Source organism: Cyprinus carpio, chromosome A16, assembly GCF_018340385.1.
Source record: "Cyprinus carpio isolate SPL01 chromosome A16, ASM1834038v1, whole genome shotgun sequence".
In the NCBI taxonomy this organism is placed as follows: domain Eukaryota; kingdom Metazoa; phylum Chordata; class Actinopteri; order Cypriniformes; family Cyprinidae; genus Cyprinus; species Cyprinus carpio.
In genome coordinates, this window is record NC_056587.1 from 3,518,793 (window position 1) to 3,545,783 (window position 26,991).

At 37.3% G+C, this 26,991-nt stretch overlaps 1 protein-coding gene across 7 annotated transcripts in view; it reads left to right on the forward strand.

Annotated features, from left to right (window-relative positions):
* The window catches only part of LOC109070791 (POU domain, class 2, transcription factor 2-like), a 35,372-nt gene that overhangs the window by 2,679 nt on the left and 5,702 nt on the right, over window positions 1-26,991 (forward strand). For 2 of the 7 annotated variants that reach the window (XM_042772068.1, XM_042772074.1), the window contains exons 2-13: window positions 21,017-21,082; window positions 21,362-21,396; window positions 21,487-21,546; window positions 21,798-21,908; window positions 22,099-22,347; window positions 22,575-22,680; window positions 22,952-23,043; window positions 23,952-24,080; window positions 24,175-24,316; window positions 24,529-24,591; window positions 25,148-25,296; window positions 26,529-26,720. In XM_042772068.1, coding sequence (XP_042628002.1) covers window positions 21,017-21,082; window positions 21,362-21,396; window positions 21,487-21,546; window positions 21,798-21,908; window positions 22,099-22,347; window positions 22,575-22,680; window positions 22,952-23,043; window positions 23,952-24,080; window positions 24,175-24,316; window positions 24,529-24,591; window positions 25,148-25,296; window positions 26,529-26,720 — 1,394 coding nt within the window. Of the gene's footprint in view, window positions 1-15,471; window positions 16,573-21,016; window positions 21,083-21,361; window positions 21,397-21,486; window positions 21,547-21,797; window positions 21,909-22,098; window positions 22,348-22,574; window positions 22,681-22,951; window positions 23,044-23,951; window positions 24,081-24,174; window positions 24,317-24,528; window positions 24,592-25,147; window positions 25,297-26,528; window positions 26,721-26,991 lie in introns of those variants that run through there. The other 5 variants (XM_042772069.1, XM_042772071.1, XM_042772072.1 and 2 more) reach the window with 5 other exon arrangements.

Genomic DNA, 26,991 nt, shown 5'->3' on the forward strand with positions numbered 1-26,991 from the left:
TAATTCAGAGTCTTACAGGTTTTCATGGGCTTTGGGACTGAAGAATGATGCAGAATGGAAAAGGGGAAGGATAATGAGCCTTTCCCCTCAGAGATTAACAGGGCCAAGGGAGAGGAGGAGGAGTTTCATGCCCCCTTTGCTGAAAAATATCAAGTGTCAAAAGAAGATAAAAAAGAGGGCAGAAAAAAGAAAAAGCTGTGGACCACTAAAGGAAAGTAGGTGCAGATGACAGTGAAAAATGGGAACGAGTATGGAAAACCAAGTTTGAGCGGGAGAGGTGATCTTGAGCTCTAGGCACAGCTTGTATGTACGCTTTCGTCTAGCTCATTAAGTATGAATGATACAACGCTGTATAACTTTGTTGTTTAGCTATACATACTTGACACTTATTCCACATAGAAGTGGGTGATTGGTATATGAAAAAAAATATTGATTAATAATTTCACAAAACTTAAATATTTTTGACTAAGCCTTAGACAATCTTTTGTTTATGTAAGTTGTTCTTCACAGTCAGTTAACCTCAGCAAAATCTGTCCATTTTATGCTGTCAAATACCATTACGGCCAGCAGAAATATGCATATCTCATCATCATAGCCTCTTAATCACCATTAGTGAGAGCGGAACCTATTTAACTATTATCCAGTAACTAATATATGCAGCTATTACATCCTATTCCCATTAGATAGCGGATATAGACATGGACAGAGGCAGAGATAGAGATAATCAAGACCTACTCTTGTAAGTGGTCTCGGGAATTATTGCCATTAACGGCTCCGTTAAAGTTTTATGTGTGTTACAGAAACAGGCAGTTCCTGGAGGATGAGAGAATATTGACTGAGAGAAAAAAGAGTGCACATTAAGCAACATTCTGCTTTGCATGACATATGAACCAAAGAAAATCTGTTCTTTCCGATTTTTAGCTTTTCAACAGAGAGAAAGTACTACTATACATTTAATCAGTTAGGATAAAATTACTTTAAAAGTACTGAAAGGTAATTGTCCCATTGTCGTAATGACAGGTGACAGTGTCAGAAATGGAATCCATATATTTCTGTAGCTATTTATTTAATTTTGGTACCTAAAAGTATTTGTGAGAGGGAATGTGAGAGAAAGTGTTTTTATAGATCATGGCAAGTCCTATAGTGTTAAGACGATTGCTAATGACAAAATGTCAGCTTGGGTTTGTTAGTAACATAATGGGGAATCAATATATATAAGGAAGATGTCAATACAGAATGTTCTACTGCTTTTCACTGTCTCTCGCACACACACTCTTGCACCCTCTCTTGCTCTGATTGATATGCCGTGTCGTTTAGATGTTTGTTTAGTCACAGTACTCCCACCGATCTTTTAGTTGTACTGTTAATTTCAACAGAGCAGAAATGTGTTTGCATCTGTGTGGGTTTACCTTCTGTAGTGTATTAACACTGATGGCACCCTTGCCCTCATTATCACTGCTGGAAAACGTAGCTTTTCACTCTGTAAGACATTCCCTAGAGCTCTTTCCTCCCAGTGAACATTTCAAGCACACACACACATTGTCTTTACACATCGAGAAAGACATTACTCATATTGAGTCTGGTCTGCAAACTGATAAGAAGATTTTAGACTGAACTCTCTGTCATATTTAAAGCTTAAAGAGACTTACAAGTGCTTGCAAGGCAGCACTCTGTTGATATTCTTCAAATATTCAAAAACTGATCAAAATAATTCAGCCAAAACCATTAACCTTCCCTCAATCTTTCATGCACTATAATGTAAACTTTAAGAAATTTAGATCAGTCAGTTTACATGCAGTTTTATACCAGCCATAATTATGTAAACCTTAATTGTGTTCTTTTATCAATTTATAAACATAAATAGTTAAAAAAAATTGAGTTTTCAATTAATGTGAACATTTGATAATTAATTTATTTTTAAAATTAAACTTAAACACCATTAAAACTTTGATGGTTCTGTCTTTCTTTTATATATATATAATAACATGTAATTTTGAATACTGGATTTGTGCAAAAAAATGTGAGACTTGCTTTGCTTAAAACACATAGGCATATGGAACTGTTATTGGTTCTGTCTTTTAACTTTACATAATTATTTTTGTTTACAGCACTGCACATTAATAAAAAGAGTGAGAACAAAACATGTTCAATCAAAAAAAATGTGAGACGCAGTGCTGTGCAATGAAAAAAGAAGGCCTAGAGACACATTTTATAAAAGGAACAGTGTTGGGAAACATTTCCTAATTCTGCACAAGTGATTGTTTTGATTCTTGCATGCAGTCGGCTGAAAACAAGACGCATGCAGCAGCAAAGCCATGGTGGTGCAGCATTTCACTTAAACTGAGCCGACCTCACTTAATATTTTAACATTTTTATTTTGCTGCCTTGAAATTACTGGTATTTTTTTCAGGAAATGCAAATCTTTTCATTAATATTCTATCTTTCTGCCTCCTTTTCTCTTATTGTCATACAAAAACACACTCTGGATGTGTTGGTGGCTACATGATGGCACAAAAATAGACGAAGTGTTCAGACAGGCCCTTAATCAACACATCTGTGAGAGACAGCACCTGGTCAATACACCCCCTACCAGTACAGCAGCACTCACACAGACTCACAACACTGCTGTGTTAATTTAGTGTGATTATCTGGCTGCACATGTGTATTTGTTTGTGTTTGTGTATGTGCACATGTGTTGGAGAAAGAGAGAGTTATATTCACCTCAGATGTATGGAGGGATCGGGACTAGAATAAAAGATTAGCATAAATAGGCATGAATGCATGTATTGATATTTGACATGGCAGGTGCATAGTGGCTTTACTGACAAATTGATGTAATGAGAGAAATTTATATTAGAGTGTGGGCTAAACAGATGGATCGACACTGCATTATACCACCTTTTAAATCTGGCTCCTTCTTTGACTAAACCAGTGTAATTTGTCCTCTCAGCATTTGCTCTTTGTGTGTGTGTGTGTGTGTGTGTGTGTGTGTGTGTAACAGCACACATTCTGATAATAGAGAATGTGTAATAAAAGCTTGCTCTTTGATTATGTCCTTCACTCCTCATGAACAAGCTCAAGACCTAAATCTGTTCTCTTCCTCCATTTAATTTAAGATTTATAGCGATCAAGGTCTCCTGTTCACATGTAGGGCTTAGTGAATGTCTTTCAGTGCTTTTCCCCCTTTCTTTTCATGGTCGTAAGGTGGTCTGGTGTCATATTTCGATTAAAATTGCCAATTAGTTTATTAGTTATTCATAATTCATATTGGTAATTAATTAAAATTGTATGATGATGTTTCTAATCTAAATTATATGATCTAATGGTACAACTGGATTTCCATTACATTACTACTACTGTTACGGAGTAAACTTATTTATAATAATAATATAAAGTATGCTATATTTCTGACTGGATGCTTTTGAGTAAATAAGCATCAGTGAACTGTTTACCTCACGTCATTCAAACTGACATGAAAACAAACCCCCAGCTGAAACATTTCTCCAAATATCTTCCTTTCCTTAAATGCTTGTAAAACAGTATTATCTGCAGTAAAATTAGGTAAGATAAATGCAGTTTTACCCCAAACAGGGCACTTACAACCACACAGTATTTTTAACTGACAACACAAGCCAAAACCACCAGCCACCTACCCATACAAATCTTGTAATTGGCCACATGCTGCCTTGAGTGACAAGTATGATCATCAATCAAATTAAGATGGAGAAAAGGGAGGGATGGAGCCCGACTCCCCAGACACGCTGCTGTTAACAGGGTTTCCTTCAATCAGGGTTTTTCGATCAATACACGGCTTGCCAATTTGTACTCTGCACCTGAGTACATAAAATGCCTATTGCATCTGATTACTCGAAGTTTATATCCATTATGCAGCATGTTCTCATCACTTCTATAAGAGCAAATTGTTTCCATTCACTTGCAATAGCATTAAAACAGAGCAGCAAAATACTTGGACATTTTGCCTTTAATTTGACAGTCTTACTCATACATGCTTTGATGAGATAATTGTATTCCCCGAAAGCAATTTGTACTGTGAGTTTATTACCATCAACGCATATGAGCTCAGTTGGTGTCCGGCATCTGATGATGCAGATTGGCATTAAACCAGGAATGCTGGAGGGATCACGGCTGAATGGCTGCATTTTCTGTGGAATGTATCCAAGGTGATGAGGGAGCTTAAGCAACATAGCAGAAATGATTATGGTTGTAAAAATATGTTGAACTGCAGATTTTATGAGGAATTATTTTACAGCTATCTGAAATGTTCAATTCTGATGTTGCATATGGCATTCAGCGGTCTGATATTTCGTAATGTTCACTGTTGCCTGTGGCAATGCTGTATATTAGACCTGGTAACTGAAACCACTGCTACTTTCACACCATCGTAGTCTGGTTTCATACAAACGCAATTGTCACCAGCTTGTGTCCTAAAGTGATGATACATGGGGCAACTTGTGAGCCATGTTGCTGGGCAATGTTGTCTTCAATGGGCAACCAGGTGAGACACAGGGCCTTTGAAATTATTTGCCCATACCTAATGGGAATGTTGCCCCGTGTATCATCACCTTTACTTATCAATTGTAATAAAAATAGCCTCAGCAAATTTAAAGAATAGTACACACAAAAATGATAATTATGATACCCTTTCCTCCCCCTCATGTTGTTCCAAAATTGTTTAGCTTTCTTTCTTCTGTGAAACATAACAGAAGATATTTTAAGCACTGTACAGTTTTTTTTCTATATAATGAAAGTCAGTGGTAACCAAAATGGTTTGGGGTTACACTTTATTTTACAATGCCCTTGTTAAAGTGTAATTGGACAATTAAGTACTGAGTATTATTAATTAGCAACATGTACTATAGGGTTAGGGTTTGGTTTAGAGTTATTGCATGTAATTATGCATAATTGTGCATCATTTACTGTTACTGTACTTTAGTAAGTAGGCCTACATGTACCATGTGAAACAATCACTTATAAAACAGTGTCACTCGGTTTGGTCACCAACATTCTTCAAAATATCTTCTTTTGTGTTCCACATAAGAAAGAATTTTCACTTTTGGGTGAACTAAACCTTTAAGGTAACACTTTATTTTAAGGTGTCTTTGTTACACGTTACATGTACTTACATTATAATAACAATTAATTATGCATAATTACATGCAAGTAACCGTAAACTAAACCCTAATCCTAACCCTAACCTATAGAAAGTACATGTAGTTAATTAGTATTACTCAGTACTTAAATGCATAATTACACTGTAACAAGGACACCTTAAAATAAAGTGTAATATTGTTTCTTTGTTCATTTTGTAGCTGGGCTGATTGCTTTGTACATTGTAGTAGATTGTTTTTTTTTTTTTTTTTTTCCTTCTTAGTGGAAGCTGCAAGGTACTATGCAGGTATTATTGTGAACAAAAAAATCAACTCAATTTAATATTTAATATTTACATATTGTTTTATTTATTAAAATAATTTTTATTTATTTTATTGCTTAATAGTCTCCCTGTTTTCTCTGTCTTTTGCCAACATTATCCCTCACTTATATGTCTATTCCAGACAATAATATGATTTTAAAATCATGTCCCTCACACATGCAGTCTGATGTGTTTGTCTGTATTGTTGTGATGTTACGGTGTGGGATGTTTAATGGGGTTTCTTTATAAAGGCTTATCTTCTACCCCCGTCCTTCCATATCTCTTGCTCTCTCTCCTCCAGACCTGGTGTGGCATGATGGAGGGATTTTTAAGGAGATTTTTTTTCCGTGTTCATTGGACGTTGATGAGCTCCTCTGTCTGTCGCTGCTGGCCTGTCATAGCCTCAACACTGCTTATAGCAAAATCAATCGGTCTCAGTCACAGAGGGCGAAAGAGACGAGAGCATTAGCTAGCGCGCCGTACGCACACACACGTTCACATACCCAAAGTTTATAGCCAACAAACACACATTTGGTTCAACTCCTGCCCTCCCTCACATCTCGAAGAGGAGAAGATACGATGAAGGGATGGAGGGAAAATGCATGAGAGGAAAGGATGACAAAGGAAGAGAGGGAGCTAGAGCGAGGGACAGATAGTAGCATTAAAATTCATGGCTTTTTTTACTCTCTATGCTGAAAAATCAATAGTGTTTACTATGAATGAGAGGAGCGCTGGACAGCGGAGCAGATAGACGGTGGGTGAGAGGGAATGGGGAGCTGGTTGGGGGGGGTTGACTTCATTACTGGAGGCAGAGACACTAGAGGTCAAGGTTAAAGACTCAACCTAGCGTGTAGAAGTTGGGGGTAGTCTACCATTTACTCACAATGCTGCAATAGTATCGTGGAGTCAGATACAACAGCCCTATCAGTATAAATGAGTACATGTTGGTTTGGGATCCCTGCTTTCTCTATCTCATACGCCCACCACATTCGCTTGTGCTTGTGTGGATAAGCATCTGTAAATTCACATTTGGATGGTCCTGGAACTAGTTGGATGTTTTGTACCCAGCTGTGTTGCAGCTGATAGCGACATCTGCCACTTTTGTAAGTTTTAACCAACCTTTACAGCTCATACGATGCGAAACACTCCAAAAGTTAAGAGGAAAAGTCACACACATTCTATTAAAAGTCACACACATTCTCTTCAGCCTCGAGTTTTGAAGATAGATTGATTTAAATCTCTGGTGTGGATTTGAATCTTGCATTTAAATTTCAGTTTAAAGGAATATTTGGGGTTCAATACAAGTTAAGATCAAATAACAGCAATTGTGGCATAATATTAATTAATCAGTTCTGTTGAAACAAAGCTAAAATATCTGGATTACAGTGAGGCACGTTCAGTGGAAATAATGGGGCCAATCCATAACATTAAAATACAGCACTGTACAGCCTGGAGACAAAAAGATTTTAGTGTGAAAAATCACTTGCTTATATTTTCTGTTGTCCAGTTTTATAACTTATTGATTTAATTTCATTTTATTTTTCAATCAACATTGTGCCACAAATGCTGTCCATTCAGCTTAATAGTACAGTACATTAAAATTTTGTCACTCTTGTCACGTTTTAAATCTGTATGACTTTCTTTCTTCTGTGGAACTGTGGAAGAAGATATTTTGGTAACCAAACAGTTCCGTTTCACATTGACTTCCATTCAATGGACAAAAAATAGAGTGGAAGTCAATGGGAACCAAAACTTTAATTCAAATCAAATCGTAATATTCTTAAAAATATCACAGAATATCAAAGAATCTTTTATGGTCCACAGATGAAAGAAAGTCATAAAGGATTGGAATGACATGAGGGTAAGTGATGACGGAAATGTTTTTTTTTTTTTTTATGGGGGGAGGGGGCAATCCCTTTATGTGTACTGAACCCAATAATACTTTAAGTAAAAGTGAAAGCAGTGGGTTATTTTCTGGACTGGAGGTGAGATGGTTACTGGGGTCTGCCAGATCTATTGGCCTGGAAAATCCCCACCCCTTTATTTTTCTTCTTTGGAGGAGAGTATGTGTTTTCTTGGTGATGTATACAGTATTTAAGCAGCCTGATATTCAAGGATACTCATGAATGATGTAACAGGAGATGCTTGTCTCAGGCCCGTGTGGATGTGGCTGCGGGAGTATATGGAATATAAATGGAAATGTGAACTTTTACATCAGCATAAATTTACATTAAAGCCATGTGATTGGAGTACATCACACTGAATAATTTCCTCTATAAAGGCTGGCAAATGAAATATTTTTTCCGAGATATTAATCCGCTTTCACATTAGTTTGATAGTGTGTAGTTTTATGGATTAATATAAAAGACATTCAAAGCCCCGCGGCTCATTTCTTTCATTCTTTTGTATTAGTAAGTGGTAAGATTGATGTGTAGAATAGGTGAACAGGCACACATGGCTGCTCTGCAGGCCTTGACTTATGCCTCCGCTGCACTCTTAAATAATGTAATAAAATCTTGCATCCAGAATGTCATAATATCTCATTTGCTTACCTTAGCTTGCTAGAAAACTCTATTTAATATAACCTATGTAATGTTTCTAATAATGTTCGTGAGTTACTATATTATCTTCTTTTATGTCTCATCCTCTCTTTCTCTCACTCTCTTTTGGAGCTTTCCTTCTTTTTCCTTCGCACGGCAGCACAGGATGCTTTCTTATTCTCTTTTATTCCTTCCACTTTTTTCACATTCTCTCTCTTTCTCTCTCTCCCTCCCTCTTTCTTTCTTAGTCGTCTGTTCCCTTAGCGACCGTTTCCAAGGCACCCACTCCCAAGGGCTGGGGGAGGGGACCTGTGATGTCATGCATGCATAACTATACACCTGAATTTTTTTTAATCTTTCTGCAGGACTCTCTTCCTTTTTTTACTTCAAAGCTTTTATATTTCAGACTCACTTGACTCTTTAAACACTTCTGTTGTTGTATGTATTGCCTCTAGTTATAAATTCCTTACACAGACTGCAACATGATTATTTGACTCTGTGTTTGTGAGTGCTAGATACATGTAAATAAGTATTTACTCTAGTACATTATAATGCACACAGACTCTTTGTCCTTGCCGTATCCGTTGAGATCTGATTCATATTAAACAGGCCTTTTATCGGTCCTTCCCCTAAACTTTCCTCATCTTAGTGTGTGTGTGTGTCTGCCCGTGTGTGTGTGTGTGCTCCTTCGCTTAACCTTGCCTCATCTTAGGCTGTAACGTTTGTCCCCATGATGCAATCTGCCCTGACATCTAAGTAACTTTTGCAATTATGTAGAAAAAAGGAGTTTTCTTTAATTTATTATGAAACGTTAGATATTTTGAATGCACTAAATGGAAGCATCTAATTCTGACAATCATAATACTTGTGTCCACCATCCTCTTTGTGTATATATATATATATAAACTATTTAGATTGCAAAACAAAAACAACATATGCATGGACATGAAATAATAATTAGCTTTTTTGATTATTGCACTGTTTTTGTGCATTATGTCTGTATTACTCATTTTTAAACATCTCTGTTTCTAATGCATTTACCGAGTATGTTCATGTTCATTTAATTCTGTATGGTCTTACCTGAAATGCTCTCGTTGTTGAAAACTTTGGTTTTAAAACTCCAGCTAAAGTGCACTAATACATGCTTTTTGGACAATGTTACATTACTAAGCAACAAATGAGTCAGAGGATGTAATGAATGTTGTGTTGTTACTGGTGTTAGCTAGTGAGGGTCATGGTTACTAGGCAACGGCCAGTTCAGTCTGTAGATATGCATTCAGCTCCTAATGGGAGCGGAAAAAGGGAGTGTGTGTGTGTGTATGTGTGTGTGTGTGTGTGTGTGTGTGTGTGTGTGTGTATGTGTGTTGGGGGTCAAGTTTGTCTGAAAGGGGATTAATATTTTGTGTCTACACAGTTCACTTGTTGTTAGTCCTCTCTGAAGCTTTTGTTGTGGTGTTTCATGCGTTTCCAAGGGTGAGAGGTGGTCTCGGCTACAAAGTAACCAACATAGTATATTCAAACTCAACCCACACGTTCAGTCTGTAAAAGTAGAAGTGACTGCACATGTTAATGATAAACATCCATAGTATTATATAGTTTAGATCTTTTGATTTCATGCACTGTCATTGCATTACCTACCTTACTCTTGTTCTTGTTTTCACCCTTGATTTTGTCCCCATCTCGTTCCCACCCTATTGACCCTCTTTCACCAAACAATCCCCTCTCTCGGTCTCTCTCTCTCCTTCTCTTTCTCTCTCTCTATTGATCGACACAGAGTGAGCTCTGTTCTTCACTGTGCTGCCTCCCTTTAATCAATACAGATAATTGTCTACTCTCTCTATTTGCCAAATACACGCTCTCTCTTACTCTCTCTCTATCAGTGAACCCCCTAACCACCCTAAGTCTGGGAATCCCCCCCGTCTTAATGACCAAAGGTAACTTGTTCTCTCTGTCTCGCTCTCTCTTTCCATCGATTGGCGTGGGAGCGATTGACTACCATGTGTAAACATGGTGTACGAATGTGCTGCGTCGAAGTCTCTTCAACTATTCCGATGTGGTTATTATGGAGACAGACTTTTCAATGTTTGTCAGGTGAAAAACTAATCAGATTCTGTTGGGAGGTTACACCATACATAATAATACTCTGTGACTAGAAAAGAAGAGATATCTAATGACACTATGATCATGCTATTGTGATTAAACATATATTAATATTATATCATTTTTTATGGATAGAGATGATAGAGGAAAATCTTGAGGAGACTGGGATCTGGACATGTTGCAGGCCAGATTTGAATTTTCATTTCCCACATGAGCACTAAGGCTCAAACTTCAGCAGTCGCTCTGATTATGATGTCGCAAATTTAAAAAAATGAAACAAAATATTATATTTTAAAATATATTTTTATTATTGTATATTTTTAAATTGTTTTATATTAAAGTCATTTTTATTTTCATTTATCATTTTTAAAATATTTTATATTTTAGTATTGTTTTTTAATATAATTTTAATTCAGTCCACAAGGACAGAGGAGATGTGCAAATAGAACTTCAAAGGTCAACGTTTAGTGGTTATCAGGCTTATTCAGCTGGGTAATAGAACATTTATATTTAGAGTATACTATGTGTGGTTTTGGATAGCCAGGTAGGCACCAGAAAGTGTTTTCTTCATGATGACAGCATGGTTTTGTTTGGTCGAAGTGTGAGAGAGAGGTCAAGGACGGGTGAATGATAAGGTGAGATTCTTACCTTGCCAAACTCTGATTTAAAAATGAGGAATTCTGTGAAGAGGGAGATTACAGGTGATACAGGCCTCATTCCAGAGTGTGACATCCCAGTGGGATCTGAACACACAGACACAGTGGAGAGACACAATTCACAGGACCAGAACATTCTCTGTTGTACGTCTTTGTGTTTTTAATGTGCATGTGAATGTGTGAAGAGCTAAATCATGCTGGACTTACACATCTCCAGTGATTTCATCCTACACATTTTCATGTTATATTAAAAAATAGAAGATATGGAATAATAGTGGGTTTGAAGAGTAAGAAGAATGTAGCACTTCATATATATTCGTAGGCTATTGAAATATTGATGTATTTTCTTTGCTTTGGTGTCTCTGTTGGCTCTTTCTTTATCAGATTATGTCTCCTCTCACTTTCTCTCCTTCTTTCTCAGTCAAGCCTCAAGGATAGAAACCTTGAATTTGAATTTCAGAGGCAAAGAAGAGAAAGAGGGGGGTAGGGTGGGGTTGTGCTCTTAGGGAGCGGTCGTTGAGAAAGTGCCTCTAATGGGCGTCTGTGTGCTCCCCCCTGCCTAGGGCCCCGATCGATACCGACTCAGAGCAATAAAGCTTTCCCCTGTCATCTCCACAGAATACAAAGCAGTATGGGGAGAGGGAGAGAGATAGAGAGAGAGAGATAGGCGAAAAGCTGTTCCGCTAGCCAGACCGATTTCCTATACCCCACCCCCAACCCATCTACCCCCATCTAACAGCAGTAGAGCCCCGACCCCCTATCATTCCTTCTCTCCATCTCATAGTCCACCTCTCCTTTCCCCAAATGTAGCACAGGTCCCCTGTGCCAGCTCTGAGTAGGTTTTGATATCTCCTTGCGGTCGGGAGGAGAGAAATAAATAATGGCAGAAGAAACTCTTATTTTAGTTATTATCATAAACACAGAGTCAAGGATGGATAGAGAGAGATGACCAAGTGGGGCATAAAAAAGGAAAGGAAATGAAACAATAAATGAGGTTAAAAAAAGGGAATGGATGGATATACACAGAAAGAGAGAGAGAGAGAGTGAAATGAGATGAGAAGAGAATGAAGAGGGAATAAAGTGATACAAAAAGGGGGGGCGGAAAGTGAAGGAGAAGGGGATTATGGGAGAGAGAAAGATGGATGTTGTGATAAAGATGGAGGGTGAGTGGGAATATTGATGAGTAAGAATGACAGACAGGAGAAAAAATGAAGGGAAAAACTGCACAGGGAAAGGTGAAAGGCAGGTTAAAGGTCATATTATTCCTGAAATTGTAAACCAATGATATTAAATCAGAATACTATAATTATCTGAACTATTGGAAAAGACAGAAACATGTTTCTGTGTGAGGACAGAGGATATCAAATAAGAAAGTGCAAAATGAAATATTAAAAATCAACTTGTGTGTGGGCTACCTGTTTGACTAGCTTAGTGTAGGTTCACTCTAATACATATAAGACAGATTCTTGTGTTTAAAAACAATTAGCAAAATATTTAATGAAAATATTACAAAAATATTTAATGAAACTCGATATGCACTAAATAAAACTGTAAAAAAAATAAAATAAAAGAAAAAACCTAGGTAAACTAGTCAGCCTCAAAAGTTGGCCATCATGACCCGTCCTTCATGTCAAACCAAATGGTTCCTCGTGAAAGTGACAGTGTTGATGTGAACAGGTCCGTGTTTGTCCTCCATCACCATGCTTTTTCTGTCACAGAGTCGCTCTGTCATTACGCTGCTGTCAGCCTAATAACATCTCTTCCTCATCTCTCAAAAACAACAGTTTCTGTGTGTATGTGTGTCTCATCTCTTTTGTTGTACCCTCACCCCCCATCCTCCCCAATTCAGTGTCTCATTTCTTCTTTTATTGGAAAAAGATGGGATGAATCCTTCATCTTCTCTCTTGTAATGCTCTTCTGTTATTATTCTGCAGTAGGGCTGGGTGACATAGCTAAAAATATTATATTATATAATTAGCTATATTTTTAGGTAATTCTCAGGCTTATGATGTTATTTTATATATAGATATCTCGATTTTTATGTATTTGTTCCAAAATGGGTGTTTTTATTAATCTGAGGAAGCATAGTTTGACAAAGAAGTCACTGTAACCAATTAGATTCGAAATATTTAAAGTGTAAAGTAAAAAGTTAACATAATGAAGGTTTTCCACATGGCTTTTCACTAAATTAAGTTTTTTGTAAATATACAGTTATGTAAATCTATAAAATATTAATACTTTAATTTTTATAGCAATAAAGTATAGCATTAAATAGTCATATTATGAAGATAACAAATATTTCATAATTTTTAAAATAAACAAATAAAAATAAAATAAATACTAAATATAAAAATGTACTTTTTAGCAAATGTAATGCATAAAAAAATTACACAAATGAATCAGTAAACCAGAGTTTTGAACAAAGCATCATTGGTTTATTTAAACTGATGAAAAAGTTTAAAACAGTTTGATTCAATATTGCACAAAAAAAAATCCAGTTTGTGGTCATTTTAAGTAACCAGAAGTGTCGCATTGGTGGAACTTTTTCAGCTTACACGCATTTCTTTCCACTTTCTAGTCTTATCTTCCAAGTTTTTCATTTATTTGCTCATCTCTCTTCATCTCCCCCAGTACTTTTCTTTCCCAGTGAGATTTTACTATCAATTCTCCCACTGTGTTCTTCTTTTTCAAGTAGCCTGAATTTCCCCTAGATCCGCGTTCTTCCCCGTTCTGCCATATGAATTCCTCTCGGCTCCCCTTATTTCCCCCTCTACCTTTCTGCACAGTAATAATGCTACTGATAGAAAGAGGCCCAAGTGTGTGTGTGTGTGTGTGTGTGTGTGTGTGTGTGTGTGTGTGCGTGTGCGTGTGTGCAAGATTATTGTCGTGTCGGGAGTCAGAGGAATCGATCGATGCAGAAATATGAGGGTCTGTGTCAAAAACAATAACCACCTATTCCCCAGACACACACACTTTCTCACACACAGCTGCGTTCACACACACCTATATACGCCAAAATATTGAGCATGCACACATTCATTAAGGGGAAACGACACATAACCCTCACATTACTGGAAAAAATGCTCCATTACAGATAGGAAACTTATCAGCACAAGAGCTGCTCTCCATTTACCATTTCACTGTCTGTCACAGGGGTAAAAACATACACATAAGCACAGACACACACACACACACACACACACACACACAGGAGACCTTTCACTGCTGTTGCCTGGCAACGTAGGCCATTGACCAATCACAGTGCAGAGCGGTGTCCAGTGATGTCACAGCGTCTGCTGACCAGCAGGGAAGAAAGAGAGAAAGAAATGTCTGGAAACAATTTAAAAAGATCATTTTCAACATTACATTATGGGACGTGCTGATAGTTTAACAGCTGAAGGAGCGAGAGGGAAGTGGAGAGAATGGACAGTTGTGTTTATGGAGGTGAGGAGGTGGATGCCTCAGCCTGGAATGAAAGATGGAAATAACTTTATCAGCATTAAAGACTAAGACACAGTTGTGTTGGACTAAACGTGATTGCATCTGCAGCGTGAAGAGTGTTCGCTGTGCGAAATAGTTAGTATCTAATCACTCACACACATACACATGCATACGGCTCTGAGCTGTGACAGCTGAAAGATTGATGGCTCTCTTGAGGCCTGTAGCTCACGCTCTTAAACGGACAGCTGATCAGATAAACATGGAGAGAAGGAGAGCGAGAGGAACATACTCGATTTTAAAGATAATAGAGGCATATGTGCTGGTGGATCACGAGATGGTCCTGTTTGTTCCACGAAAGCATCAGGCCGCAGGTCATCACACATGCTAAAAATGTTGTTTGCAATTATTATAAGGAAGCACTGTTTCCATGGAAATCATGAGATGAGCGGCTGCTCAAATGGCCTGAGACCCCTGTGACATATGCAGACGTGTCTGTGCTGTGTGACCTCTGGGGTCATGAATTTTAACCCCAGCTGCCGCACAGCATACAGACAGGCTGCCGATGACCGTCAACCTGATGCTCTGCTCTCTTTGTTTGATATAATAAATAGGCAAGTGCTCAAATTCTGCAGTATGACAAAAGATGGTATAGGAAGAAACTATGAATATATAGAGAGAACAGTTAGTAAATTGAGCTGTCATATAGGCCTGTACAGGCAGCTGTCTTTTATTAGATTTGTGTTTGCGTGTGTCTGTATATTAATACAGATGAATACAGACTAATAACTAGACGTTATTTAAACATTTATTTTATGTTAACATGAGCAGTAAAGTTGAAATGGAGTGCTCGGAAATAAGACTGATCCATCAGGAAATCGGAGAGAAACTCTTCATAACATTCATTAGAAGTGGAGCGATGGCGCCTCCTAGTGTTAAACATACAGTACTGCAGACTCTTAAATCACCCATAAATATATCCTGGACGTCGACTTCACTTTAAATCATTTAAATCATTTCAGCAGGCTGTTTCTAAAATCCCCAAAAGTAAATAGCCATTACATCTTGTTCCTTTCTAACCATTTGGTTTGTTTAATACGCCAACATTGTCTGTTCTCTGATTTCTGCTGTACACTTCTGAATCTCTGTTTAGAATCATGTGACTGGAGTAATGATGCTAAAAATTATGCTTTGAAATCACAGGAATAAAGTACAGTTTAAAATATATTCAAATAGAAAGCAATTATTTTAAATAGTAAAAATATTTCACAATATTATTGCTTTTGTTATCAAATGCATCAAATTTAATCTCAGAAATAAAGGTACAACAGCTGTGACAAGGGCGGTACCTTAAATATAATAACAATTTGGTGTGTCCATACTGTTCTCTGATGCAGAACATGTAGTTTGGAAAGTCTGGACATTTTTATTTTCTGTCACTTAACAGTACAGCCTGTAACCATCCCTGCTTCCTGCTTTAGACACATTACAGTTTTATATCAAAACAACACATACTGTTTGGTTTGCTTTCTCTGCTTTGTTTTGGGCTCCTACGGGGTGATTCATACCCCAGTGTGGACGTGTGAGGTTGGAAAAAAGCCGCGTGAGCAAGCGTCCTCATTCTGTATTTTCTGATGGAGGCTTGTGTTGTGACAGATGTGTTGATATACAGTAGAGATACGGCATGAAACGAGTGTGCGAGAGAGACGGAGAGTCACCACAGGACTCGTGAGCTACTCTTTCCAGCAACCCCAGCACTTTCCAGCGGCACAACTCTCCCCCTCTTTTTACCTTTATCACACCATCTGCTTATTCTTTCATCTCTCGCTCCTCTCTGCTGCCTTCCCACTCTCAACCTCTTTCCTCCTCTCTCTCTTCACCTGACCCCAGTCTTCAGTCCACCGATCGACAGCACTTCATTTCCTCCTTCGTACACTCACCATCCTGCTTGTCTTCCTCAGCATTTCCTCCTCCAAATGTGACCGGCGCATGAATTCGCTCAATGGAACAACTTGTAACACACTTACGAGTGTAAAATGCAGTTAGCGTTGCATTCTTGTAAATGTGGCATGTCTGCCCTGACCCGCTGCTTTCTTGCTCTCTCGGGGTCAGGAAGTGGGCAAGAGGGGGTGGAGGTGTGGGTGAGTATAGCGTAGAGAGGAGGTGACGGAGGGAGGAGAGAAGGAGGAGTGGAGAGTTCACCCCTCCACTTGTTATCAGTTTGTTCTTCCTTCTTGGCCGCACACTGACAAGAGTCAAAGATACGCAGAGAGAGTGAGACAGAGGAAGAGTGTATTCATGTGTGTGAGAGGAAGAGGACTTCACTGAACGACTGCATACATATTCATCAACATGACAAAGACCGGTCCTGTTGCATCCATGGATTACTCCCATATGTGGTTGCCAGGTATGTGTATGCGTCTATTTCAGGGCGGTTGCCAGGTTGGTCTCTTCAGAGTTTTATTGATGGATTCATTAGAAATGCAGGGACATCTGAGGTCATCAGACCAAGAAGGTTAGTGTAGAGAAACTGAAAGAAAGAGCTATGCAAAGTTACACAAAGGCAGAAATTCCAAATTACACTTTGTGAATTTCAGGGTGTCTATTTTCTCTAGAAATAGAAGGATTTATGTTATGGTGCTTTGCATTTTCTGTGTCCCCCCCCCACAACACTTAAAATTACAATTATTTTGTATAAATTATTTGAATGTTTTTTTTATTATTATTTATTTAAGGAGAAAAATATTTAAACGTAATCCCCCCAAACAAAAATATTATAAATAATTATTACATATTCTACTTTTTTTTAATTTGTTTAACTATATTTTGGAGCCGTCGTGAATGTTTTTCTAAGTATGTGCCCAAATTTATGCAGTTAATGTAGTCAGGTGATGTTTGTATGCTGCAGCTTTTACATTTATATTTATTAATTTAGCAGATTTTTTTTTTTTACAAGCGATTCATCTTGTGATTCATCTTTTCAGACACCATCAAATTTTGGGGTTAAAATCTGGGCCAGTGTAGGATTTCACATTTATGTTCTCATAGTTTAAGATCACTGTCCTGCTGAAGTTCATTTCTTTGCGTATTGCAGCATCTATTTTTCCATGTACTTTGATAAGATTCCCAGACTCTGCTGATGAAAAGCAAATCCACAGCATGAAGCTTCCAACCCCTTCTTCAGTGAGGCTGTTGGTTTTTGAAGTGTGGACAGTATTAAATTAAATTAGCACCATATATAGAAATTTTCACAGGTTTTGGCCACAAAATGGCCACAATTTTTACTCACATTAACCATACAATGCTTTTTGGCAGACCAAATTTTGTTGTTGTTGTTGTTGTTGTTGTTTTGAAGTAATGGCTTAATTCTTGCATTCTCACATACTGACCCCTGTGACTTTTCTCACAAGACTCTTGTTGCCACATTGAAGATGTGAGGTTTAGGGGGCATTTTTTCTAGGCAATCTCATGTTCTTATTGTAGGATTTGTAATTTTAGAAAATGTGAGAACTCTTCAATAATCTGTTTTTTTTTTTTACTAATCTCTGTATATGAACTTGTGGCCTTGTGATTTCTGTGTTGAAATTTCTCTGGATTCATTTCAAAAGCACAATCATTAATTACAGTATTTCAAAACTAAAAACCTAAAAGCTGTGTTTTTCTCTAACTAAATTCAGAGAGCTCAGCTTATCTGACTTTTAAGTGGTTAACAACTACGTCAATTTGTGGTATTATGTGCATAAAATCTTCTGGTTATTACATTACCGTGGTGTATGTCTTCAGTTTTTGCTGGTTCATCAGGCAAATAAGCACTTTTTAGTACTGAGGAGGCGATAAAATTATATTTATATTTATTGACTGGAAGTGCATGAGGGAGACTCTGGGAAACCCAGTGTGAAGTTCTTCATGGGGTTTCCCCTTCCCCAGCTCCCAACTGCAACTCTGACCTACAGTGCATCTGTCAGACAGATCACAGTACAGGAACTCTTGCCTTTAATAATGAACATTAGTATGTGTATAGTGCACTCTGTTAGTATAGTGTGTGTTTGCTATGAGAAGGAGTAAGAATGCTACCTTGAGGAGTGTTGCCTTCACTTACTCTTGCAGGTAGAAACCAGCTACAATCTTTCTAAAGACAACTTGCATTATCATAACTGACATTATCTGACCTTTCAAACATTTTAAAATGGGAGAGAGGTTAGTAATCGGAAGGGATGTAGCCAGTTGAAAATCGATACAAATATGTGACGATTCAAATCGGTTGAGATATTAAATGAACCGTGATACAGTTTGAGGTATGTTTATATGAATGTATCTTAGTTTGTTTATATGAAGAGATTTATTTTATTTGTTTTATTTATTTATTTGATTTGGGTTTGTTTTAAAACGTCATATTTCAGTTACACAAAGAAATGTTCAGGATTTTGTCCAAGCAATAATAAAAGGACAACTTTTCATTTATAATTGGTCTTAGATCGCATCGTGAGTTGAATCATTATATCCCTAATTATTGGCAGTCAGAAAAAGTAAGTCTATTGGAACCCAGACACCTTTAGATTATGTATATGCGAACTAACTGAGCTGAGCAAATTGAGAGGTTAATTCATGCTGTGATGGAGATTGAGATCTGAGATTGCCCTGATTCTTGTTAAAAGAAAGTTCTTCATCTTTACATGTGGCATCAGAAAGTAAAAATATGTGACTGCTGACTGAAAATGAGCCTCTGCTAGATTCAGGGATTCTGTAGCTCGATAAAGACTCGACAGAATCACGTGGTGGTAGAAGAACAGAAATCATGGATTCAGCTCACAGGAAAAATGTATTTGCTAAATGTAAGCCACTTATAAAAGAGGCAGCATGGAACTGCCAAATGGAAAATAAGGCAAAATTAGTGAATATGAGGTTACATGACGAAACGTATTGCTGAAGGTGTGCAGAAAGTTTCTTTCTCCCTCTGAAATGTGGAGTATTATTATTATCAGATAATATTGCATTACAATAATTTAGCTTGGAAATCATTTCCAGTATGTGCAGGCGGTGTAAGCATATCTATTTCAGATTTTAAAAAAGTTTTAAAAAGAATAGAGATCTTTGTAATACAGAAGTTATGAAATAGAGAAGTTCAAAATAAATAAGAAACAAAACTGTGTGTGTCAGCTACTGTATAAGGACTTTATATTATATAGCAGCACTTACATTTAAGCATGCCCGCATGTGTGTGTGTGCATGTGAATGTGAATGTGTGTATTAATAGCTGGCCTATAGGGTTTGGTTTAACACATTGTGTATGCCCCAGCCTGAGGGGAAACAAAGAGGGAAGTGAAACATTAAAACCAAAACCATCAGGCACTCTTTCATATTAACTTCATATTAATGATGAACTGCACATTCACTTCATATAAAACAAACCTTTTATTTATAGATTTGATAATGCAGAACTGTGGTGGATAAAATAAACATTGATTAAAAAACTTCTTTTACATTTTTGCTCCAAATCAACAATGCTTCTCTGAAGACTTCTAATCAGCTTATTTTTCATTCAGATGAATTATGACACCATACTCAAAACAGTCAGAACTTGTGTGTGACACAATCTGAAAATATTCTCAAACTTTCAGCCTGAACTATCAGAGCACCATTTTACCAGCAGGCCATTCTGTGGAAACCCTCATAGATATGGCCTGTTTGCTCACGGGGCTCGAGAGGGGCTTTCCTCCCTTGTTACTTCCTTTCACCAATCACTGTCAGTGGACCCTGGATTTGATTGTCTGAGGAAGTCGGCAATTCTTCAGCTTTTTGGTGGCTTTTACAAGAGTGACTCAACTGATACAAGTGAAGCTGGTTTCCTGTGTAACTTTCTCTTGGATTATTATAGTCACCTTTTTTTTTTTGTTTGTTTAAGTTGTGCTGCCCCCTGGAGGAGTCAGATATTAATTATCAGTAGCTGGTAAGACCTCATTGTTTCATGTAGTTGAAAAGAATGAAGTTTTGATGAAAGGAATGGTGAATAAGTGTGAAATGAAGGATGAAGTGTAAGTGTTGAGGGGGAGATAAAGATAAAGAGGATCAGACGAGATAGTGGTATGTGCAGGTGGGTGATATTATTAGTCAGTCGTTGGCTTTATTTGCATTTTTTCATAAAAGGGATGTGTGTGTGTGTGTGTGTCTCTCTCTCTATCTCTCTCTCTCTCTCTCTCTCTCTCTCTCTCTCTCTCTGTGTGTGTGTGTGTGTGTGTGTGTGTGTTTATGCATGTCTGTTTGAGATCCTTTTGTGGCTACAGAAATTATTAAATAATTAAAGCTCCTTTGTACTGTAAAAAGTGCCATACAAATAAACTAAACTGGCTTGAATTTGTCAGAAACATACACACGTTTAGTTGTGTGTTCTGACTTTTCTGTCGAATATGTTTATGTGTATCTACATAACTGAGTGTAGACCAGAACGTAATAAATCTCTTTTCTAAAAAATGTTTTTAGGATACTTAAAAGATACAGAATATTTCACACACATTTATTTTTCACGCTCTGTTTCTCTGTGTTGAGGGACTGGGACAGTCCCATGGGCTCAGTTACAGTTAAATTTGAAGTGACACGTCTGTGGTGACGAAATCATTATTAGTTGTTTGTTGGATTAAGCACGTCTCCACTTGTGTGAGAATGGAGGGATCTAGACCACTACCTTTTTTTAGCATCAAAATGTGTGCATTTGTGTGTCCTTTTCATTCAAAATATAACATATTTGTGTTTGTTACACTTCCATTCATCATCATGATTTTTTTTAAGTATTCTAAATGTATCAGCATGTAGCAAAAATTGATGACTGACCTCATATGCCTCTCTCTTTTTCACAGATATCAGAATGTTAAAGCCAATAGAGGTTGAGAATCCAGCGGCAGACTCTCCGATGGAGAGCACTGGTATAAAGCTACATTATATTTTTGTATGTCTGCAACAAGGGTACATAAAAAGGAGTTTCCAGCTCTGACATTTACTTGACATGATAACATTTAATAATATAATAAATTGTTATATATATATATATATATATATATATATATATATATATATATATATATATATATATATATATATATATTATTTGCAACAAAGATTTCCTCACAGAAATCAACATTAATTTTTAAACTTAAATTGACTAAATTATCAGAAATGTTGTTGTCTCTCATTGTGTTTCTCAGACTCTGAAAGAAATGGCTCAGATTCAAATAATCAGGTAAGTGACAACCAGGTACCAGTAAATTTTCATCTAAACACAGCATGATTAAAAAATGAGTCATATTTTCAATCCGTTTCCCTCCAACAGGTTCAGCCAATGAAAATCAACCCTTTCTCTCTTTCTCCCACACTGAGCAGCGGCACCAAGGTGAGGGAATGTGTGTAAATGCATGTTCTGTATTACTGAGTGATTTACATACAGATTTCGTACATTTTCTTGTTTGTGGCCAATTAAAAATAAGTTTTGAAGACAGTTTGATTAAAAATGAGTCCACCTCATGAGCTGGTAGTATTTTATGAACCTCACTTAATCATCCTCATTTCAATACCCCCACTCACTGTGTCTCTTTTAGTAACACATGAATTCATTATCAAGATTTCTCTGTCACTATGTGTCAGACTAAGGTGGAGGATTGTGGTGAGATGTCTCCCGCTGCTGTACAAACTACACATGCTCAGACGGCCCTTCCCCACACACAGCTGATGCTAACAGGTGGTCAGCTCGCAGGGGTAAGACAAACATGCCAGTACATGCACATGCACGTACTCTTTATATATATATATGTGTGTGTGTGTGTGTGTGTGTGTCTGTGTGGTTTCCTATGAGCGCTTGCTTGCTTGAGATGTGCTTGCTTTCATCCACTTTTCTAACTCTTATTTACACCACACTTTCCTTCTCTGCCGCTCTTTCTCTCTCTAGTTGACTGCACTTTTGCCAGCACAGCAACAGCTGCTCTTACAGCAGGCGCAGCTCCTCGCTGCAGCTGTGCAGCAGTCGCATGCGGCCCACGTGGCCAATCAACAGCAAGCCCAGCAGCAGGCCAGTCAGCACGCAGCTCAGCCGCAGTCGCAGGGCCAATCGCAGAGCACACAGGAACAAACCGCCGCCCCTGTCCCGCCTCCTCCTCACCAGCTTCCTCTTTCTCAGCCAATCCAGCTCACTGCGCAGGTACAGCCAATCAGCATTGAGCAGCACACCTTAAATGAGGTGATACTTCGGACAAATTCACTGGACAGCCAATTTTAATACTCAAAGGGCTGCAGCTTATTCGCTTATTCCTGGTGAATTCCCTCTGCAGGCCTTTAATGTCACAGTTAATAATGTTCCAGAATCAGTCATTCATCAGAGTGAAACCATCACATCCTTTCAGCATCTGTTTCTTTTCTCTCTTTCAGGACATTCAGCAGTTGCTGCAGCTGCAGCAGCTAGTCCTCGTTCCAGGACACACTCTGCCTTCACCCGCACAGTTTCTTTTACCACAAACACAGCAAGGGCAGCAAGGTAGCTTATTTACTATTAGTTTTAGTGATGGGAAGATCAAATAATTTTACTCTCTCGTTCGATCTTGTTCATCAAAGTGATCTAATCTTTATTCAAGTCATTTTGTTCATTTTAGTTGTGTTAATAATGATATTTTTTTTACAATATTGATGTTAAATATGAATTAAACTATTAAACGTTAAGCCTTGATGCATGTCAGTTGTCATAATCCTATAAATCTGATTTGATTTAATTATAATAAATAAAATCTTATTGGTTGTGTATGTTTCAGGGCTGCTATCAACGCCAAATCTAATTCCACTACCTCAGCAAAACCAAGGAAGCCTGCTGGCCGCTCCACCCAGACTTAGTCTTCAAGCACAGGTACAAACTTCTGATGGAAGATCACATATTTGTGAGTTTTCTGTTCCCCAACAGGGGTAAACATATGTCACTTAAACAGATTCCAAAGGGTACTTGGAAAGATATTTATTTGTTAAATGTAGAAGAATCTAAAGAAAAAAAAAACATACAACAGAATAAAATAACTGTAATTAACTGTAATAATTTACTGTAAAAACTGGGATGACTGTCTTTTTTTTTCAGTTCCGTATTTTAAAAGGGAAACAATAATATGGTTGAACTTTATAATTTTGTGTGCATGACAGTTGTAAAATATACAATAATGTTTAAAAGATTGGGGGTAATTTTTTTTCTTTTTTTTTTTTACTCAGCAAAAACGCAATACATTAATCAAAAAGTTACAGTAGACTGTTCCAAAAGATTTTTGTTTCAAAAAACTGCTGTTCTTTTGAACTTTCTAGTCTTCAAAAAATCCTGAAAAAAGCATCATGATTTCAAAAAAGAAGTATTAATAAGTATTAATATTAACTGTTTTCAACAATGATTATAACGTACACAATGTTTCTTGAGCACCAAATCAGCATGTTAGAATGATTTCTGAAAGATCATGTGACACTGAAGACTGGACTAATGGCTGCTGAAAATTCAGCTTTAATATCAAAGGAATAATTTAAAAATGTATGAAGACAGAAAACAGTTTAAAATTGTACAGATATTTCATAATAATACTGTTGTTGCTGTATACTGGTCAAATAAATGCAGCTGTAGTGAGCATAAAAGACTTTTAAAAACAACAAAGGTCTTATCAACCCCAAAATTGTTAATGGTAATGTATGTGCACAATTCTGCATTCAGTGCTATTCTCCTCCCATCATTTACATCTGACACTCATGTTCGAGTCTTGTATGTGTGTGTCTGGTTTGTGGCAGAGAGAGAAGGTTGCAGAGAGCATCGTGAACACAGTGACCTCTCATCCTGAGGAGCCCAGTGATCTGGAGGAACTGGAGCAATTTGCCCGCGCATTCAAACAGAGGAGGATCAAACTGGGCTTCACACAGGTACACACACACACACACACACACACACACACACACACTCAGAAGATTTGTATTTCCCTGTATAGTAATGTTTGGTCTCTGTTTCCCTCTACAGGGTGATGTGGGATTGGCCATGGGAAAGCTCTATGGGAATGATTTCAGTCAGACCACGATCTCTCGCTTTGAGGCGCTTAATCTCAGCTTCAAGAACATGTGCAAACTCAAACCTCTGTTGGAGAAGTGGCTGACTGACGCAGGTAACCATCACAAACAGTTGCAGTAGATTACAGCTGCCAATCAATATAGTGCTTAAAGGGATAGTCCACCCAATTCTGAGAAATCTTAGTTTTGTTCCAAGCCTATATGACTTTCTTTCTTCACAAGATATTTAGAAGAATGTTGGCATCCAAACAGTTTCAGTTCCTATTGACTTCAATTGTCTTTTTGTTTTGTTTTTTTGTTCATACAGTGGAAGCCAACATTCTTCAAAATATCTTCCTTTATATTCCACAGAAGAAAGAAAGTCATACAGGTTTGCAACGTCTTTAGAGTGAATAAATGATGACAGAATTTTCATTTTTGGGTGAACTATCACTTTAAAGGGATACTCCACCCCAAAATGAAAATTTTGTCATTAATCACTTACTGCCATGTCGTTTCAAACCCATAAAAGCTCCGTTCATCTCCGGAACACAATTTAAGATATTTTGGATGAAAACCGGGAGGCCTGTGACTGTCCCATGGACTGCCAAGTAAATAACAGTGTCACCGTATGCTGTGTATGCTATTTAGCTTTGATTTGATTTGTGGTGCAGATCACACTGTTATTTACTTGGCAGTCTATGGGACAGTCACAGGCCTCCCTGTTTTCATCCAAAATATCTTAAATTGTGTTCCGAATACGAACTGAGCTTTTACGGGTTTGGAACGACATGGGGGTAAGTGATTAATGACAAAATTTTCATTTTGGGGTGGAGTATCCCTTTAAGCCACATCATTAAAAAAATGAAATGTAAAAAATGCCATATTTAAAACATTTTGTGATTGAATTAACAGTAAAAATAAAAGTTTTTTTATGGCTTACTTAGAAACAATGTCAATGGACAGCACCTTGCCAAGTCCCAGTGCTCTTTCCTCTCCTTCCCTGGGGTTTGATGGCCTGCCTGGCCGCCGTAGGAAGAAACGCACCAGCATTGAGACCAACATTCGTATCGCTCTGGAACGCAGCTTCATCACGGTCTGAACACATGATTTCAAATCCCTAGCACAATATACACTACCAGTTAAAAGTTTGGGGTTGGTAGGTTTTTTATTTTATTTTGCACTTTATTTATTAATTTTTCAAACAAGTTTAAACAAAAAAAAAAAAAGTTCAAACAATTACATGTATTTTCTTTCCCCACCCAGTTCCACAAACATGAACTAAAAGAAAATGAAAAAAAATAAATAAATAACCAAACGACCAAATAATAATTATATGAATAAATAATATTAACAGAGTGCTTACTATACAAAATAGCAGGATACATTTCAATATTTTGTTATCAAGCAGATATATCAAAGTCAATTTTTGTTAATTAAACAAGCAAATAAGTGAAATTCACTCAAATGGTCTTTCTGTGTAGATATACGCAAGCATGACATAACCAGGTATATTAAGGTCAGATGGCCTTTCTAAAACTTTAGTCCTATTAATTAATTTGAAGGTAGGGTCTTCATCTTTTCAAAATATGTAATCATAGGTCTTCAAATTTTATAAGATTTTTGAATGGATCTTTTTTTGACATATTTTATTCTTTCTAGGTTTAAGTATATCAAATCCATGCTGAAGTTTTTGGTGGATTTTTAAATTTCTATTCCAACAATATTCTCCTGCTTGCTAATAGTGAAGCAAAAGCAAAAACATTTTTCATATTGTTAGTCAAAGTTATTCCATGTTCTGGTACTCCAAGGGTAGCAATTTCAACACAGGGCATTATATTTAAGTTAAAGGCATCATTTAGTGTTTTAAATACAAGTATCCAGTAGTTTTCCAGCTTTTGGCAGGACCAGAACATGAATAAGTGGGTTGGTAGGTTTTTATTTATTTATTTATTTTTAAAAGTGTCTTATGCTCACCAAGGCTGCATTTGTTTTAAATACAGTAGAAACAGTAATATTATTAAATGTTTTTACAATATAAGATAATTATATTTTTACATAAATATATTCATGTGATAGTAAAAAGATGAATTTCTGATTGACAGAAATTTAAAAAGAACAGCATTTATTTAGAATGATTTTGTAACATTTCAAATGTCTTTTTACTGTCACTTTTTTGACTTTCAGTTTAATGCATCCTTGCTGAATAAAAGTGCTATTCTGTTCTGTTCTGACCCTAAACTTTTGAGTGGTAGTAACTTAATGCTTCCAAAATGAATGTCCTCTAATAATCCCATCCTAAACCTTGGTTGTGTTTTCTGCATTCAGAACCAGAAGCCTACCTCAGAGGAGATCCTACTCATCGCTGAGAAGCTCAACATGGAGAAGGAGGTGATCCGTGTCTGGTTCTGCAACCGCCGACAGAAAGAGAAACGTATTAACCCCTCCAGTGCCACCCCTCCCTTGCCCAGCCAACCCCAGCCCACCTCGCACAAACCCCCCTGCTACAGCCCGCACATGGTACGACCCGGCTTGCTCCCTTGGCCCATACCTCCATCTCCAACCACCCTGTGCCACAATACTACTAGTTTCTCCTGCATGAGCAGATGATAATAATCATTCCCATAATGGCGCATATATTTCACCCACCCTGCATTGCTTTGCATTTTAATGTGTAATAATTCATACCTTCATAGCCAGTTTAATTCACTGTCATTGTCATAATACTGTAGGAGGATTCAGCCTCTGTTACTAATTCTTTCGGAAGAATTTAGCATGTTTTCACTTTGAA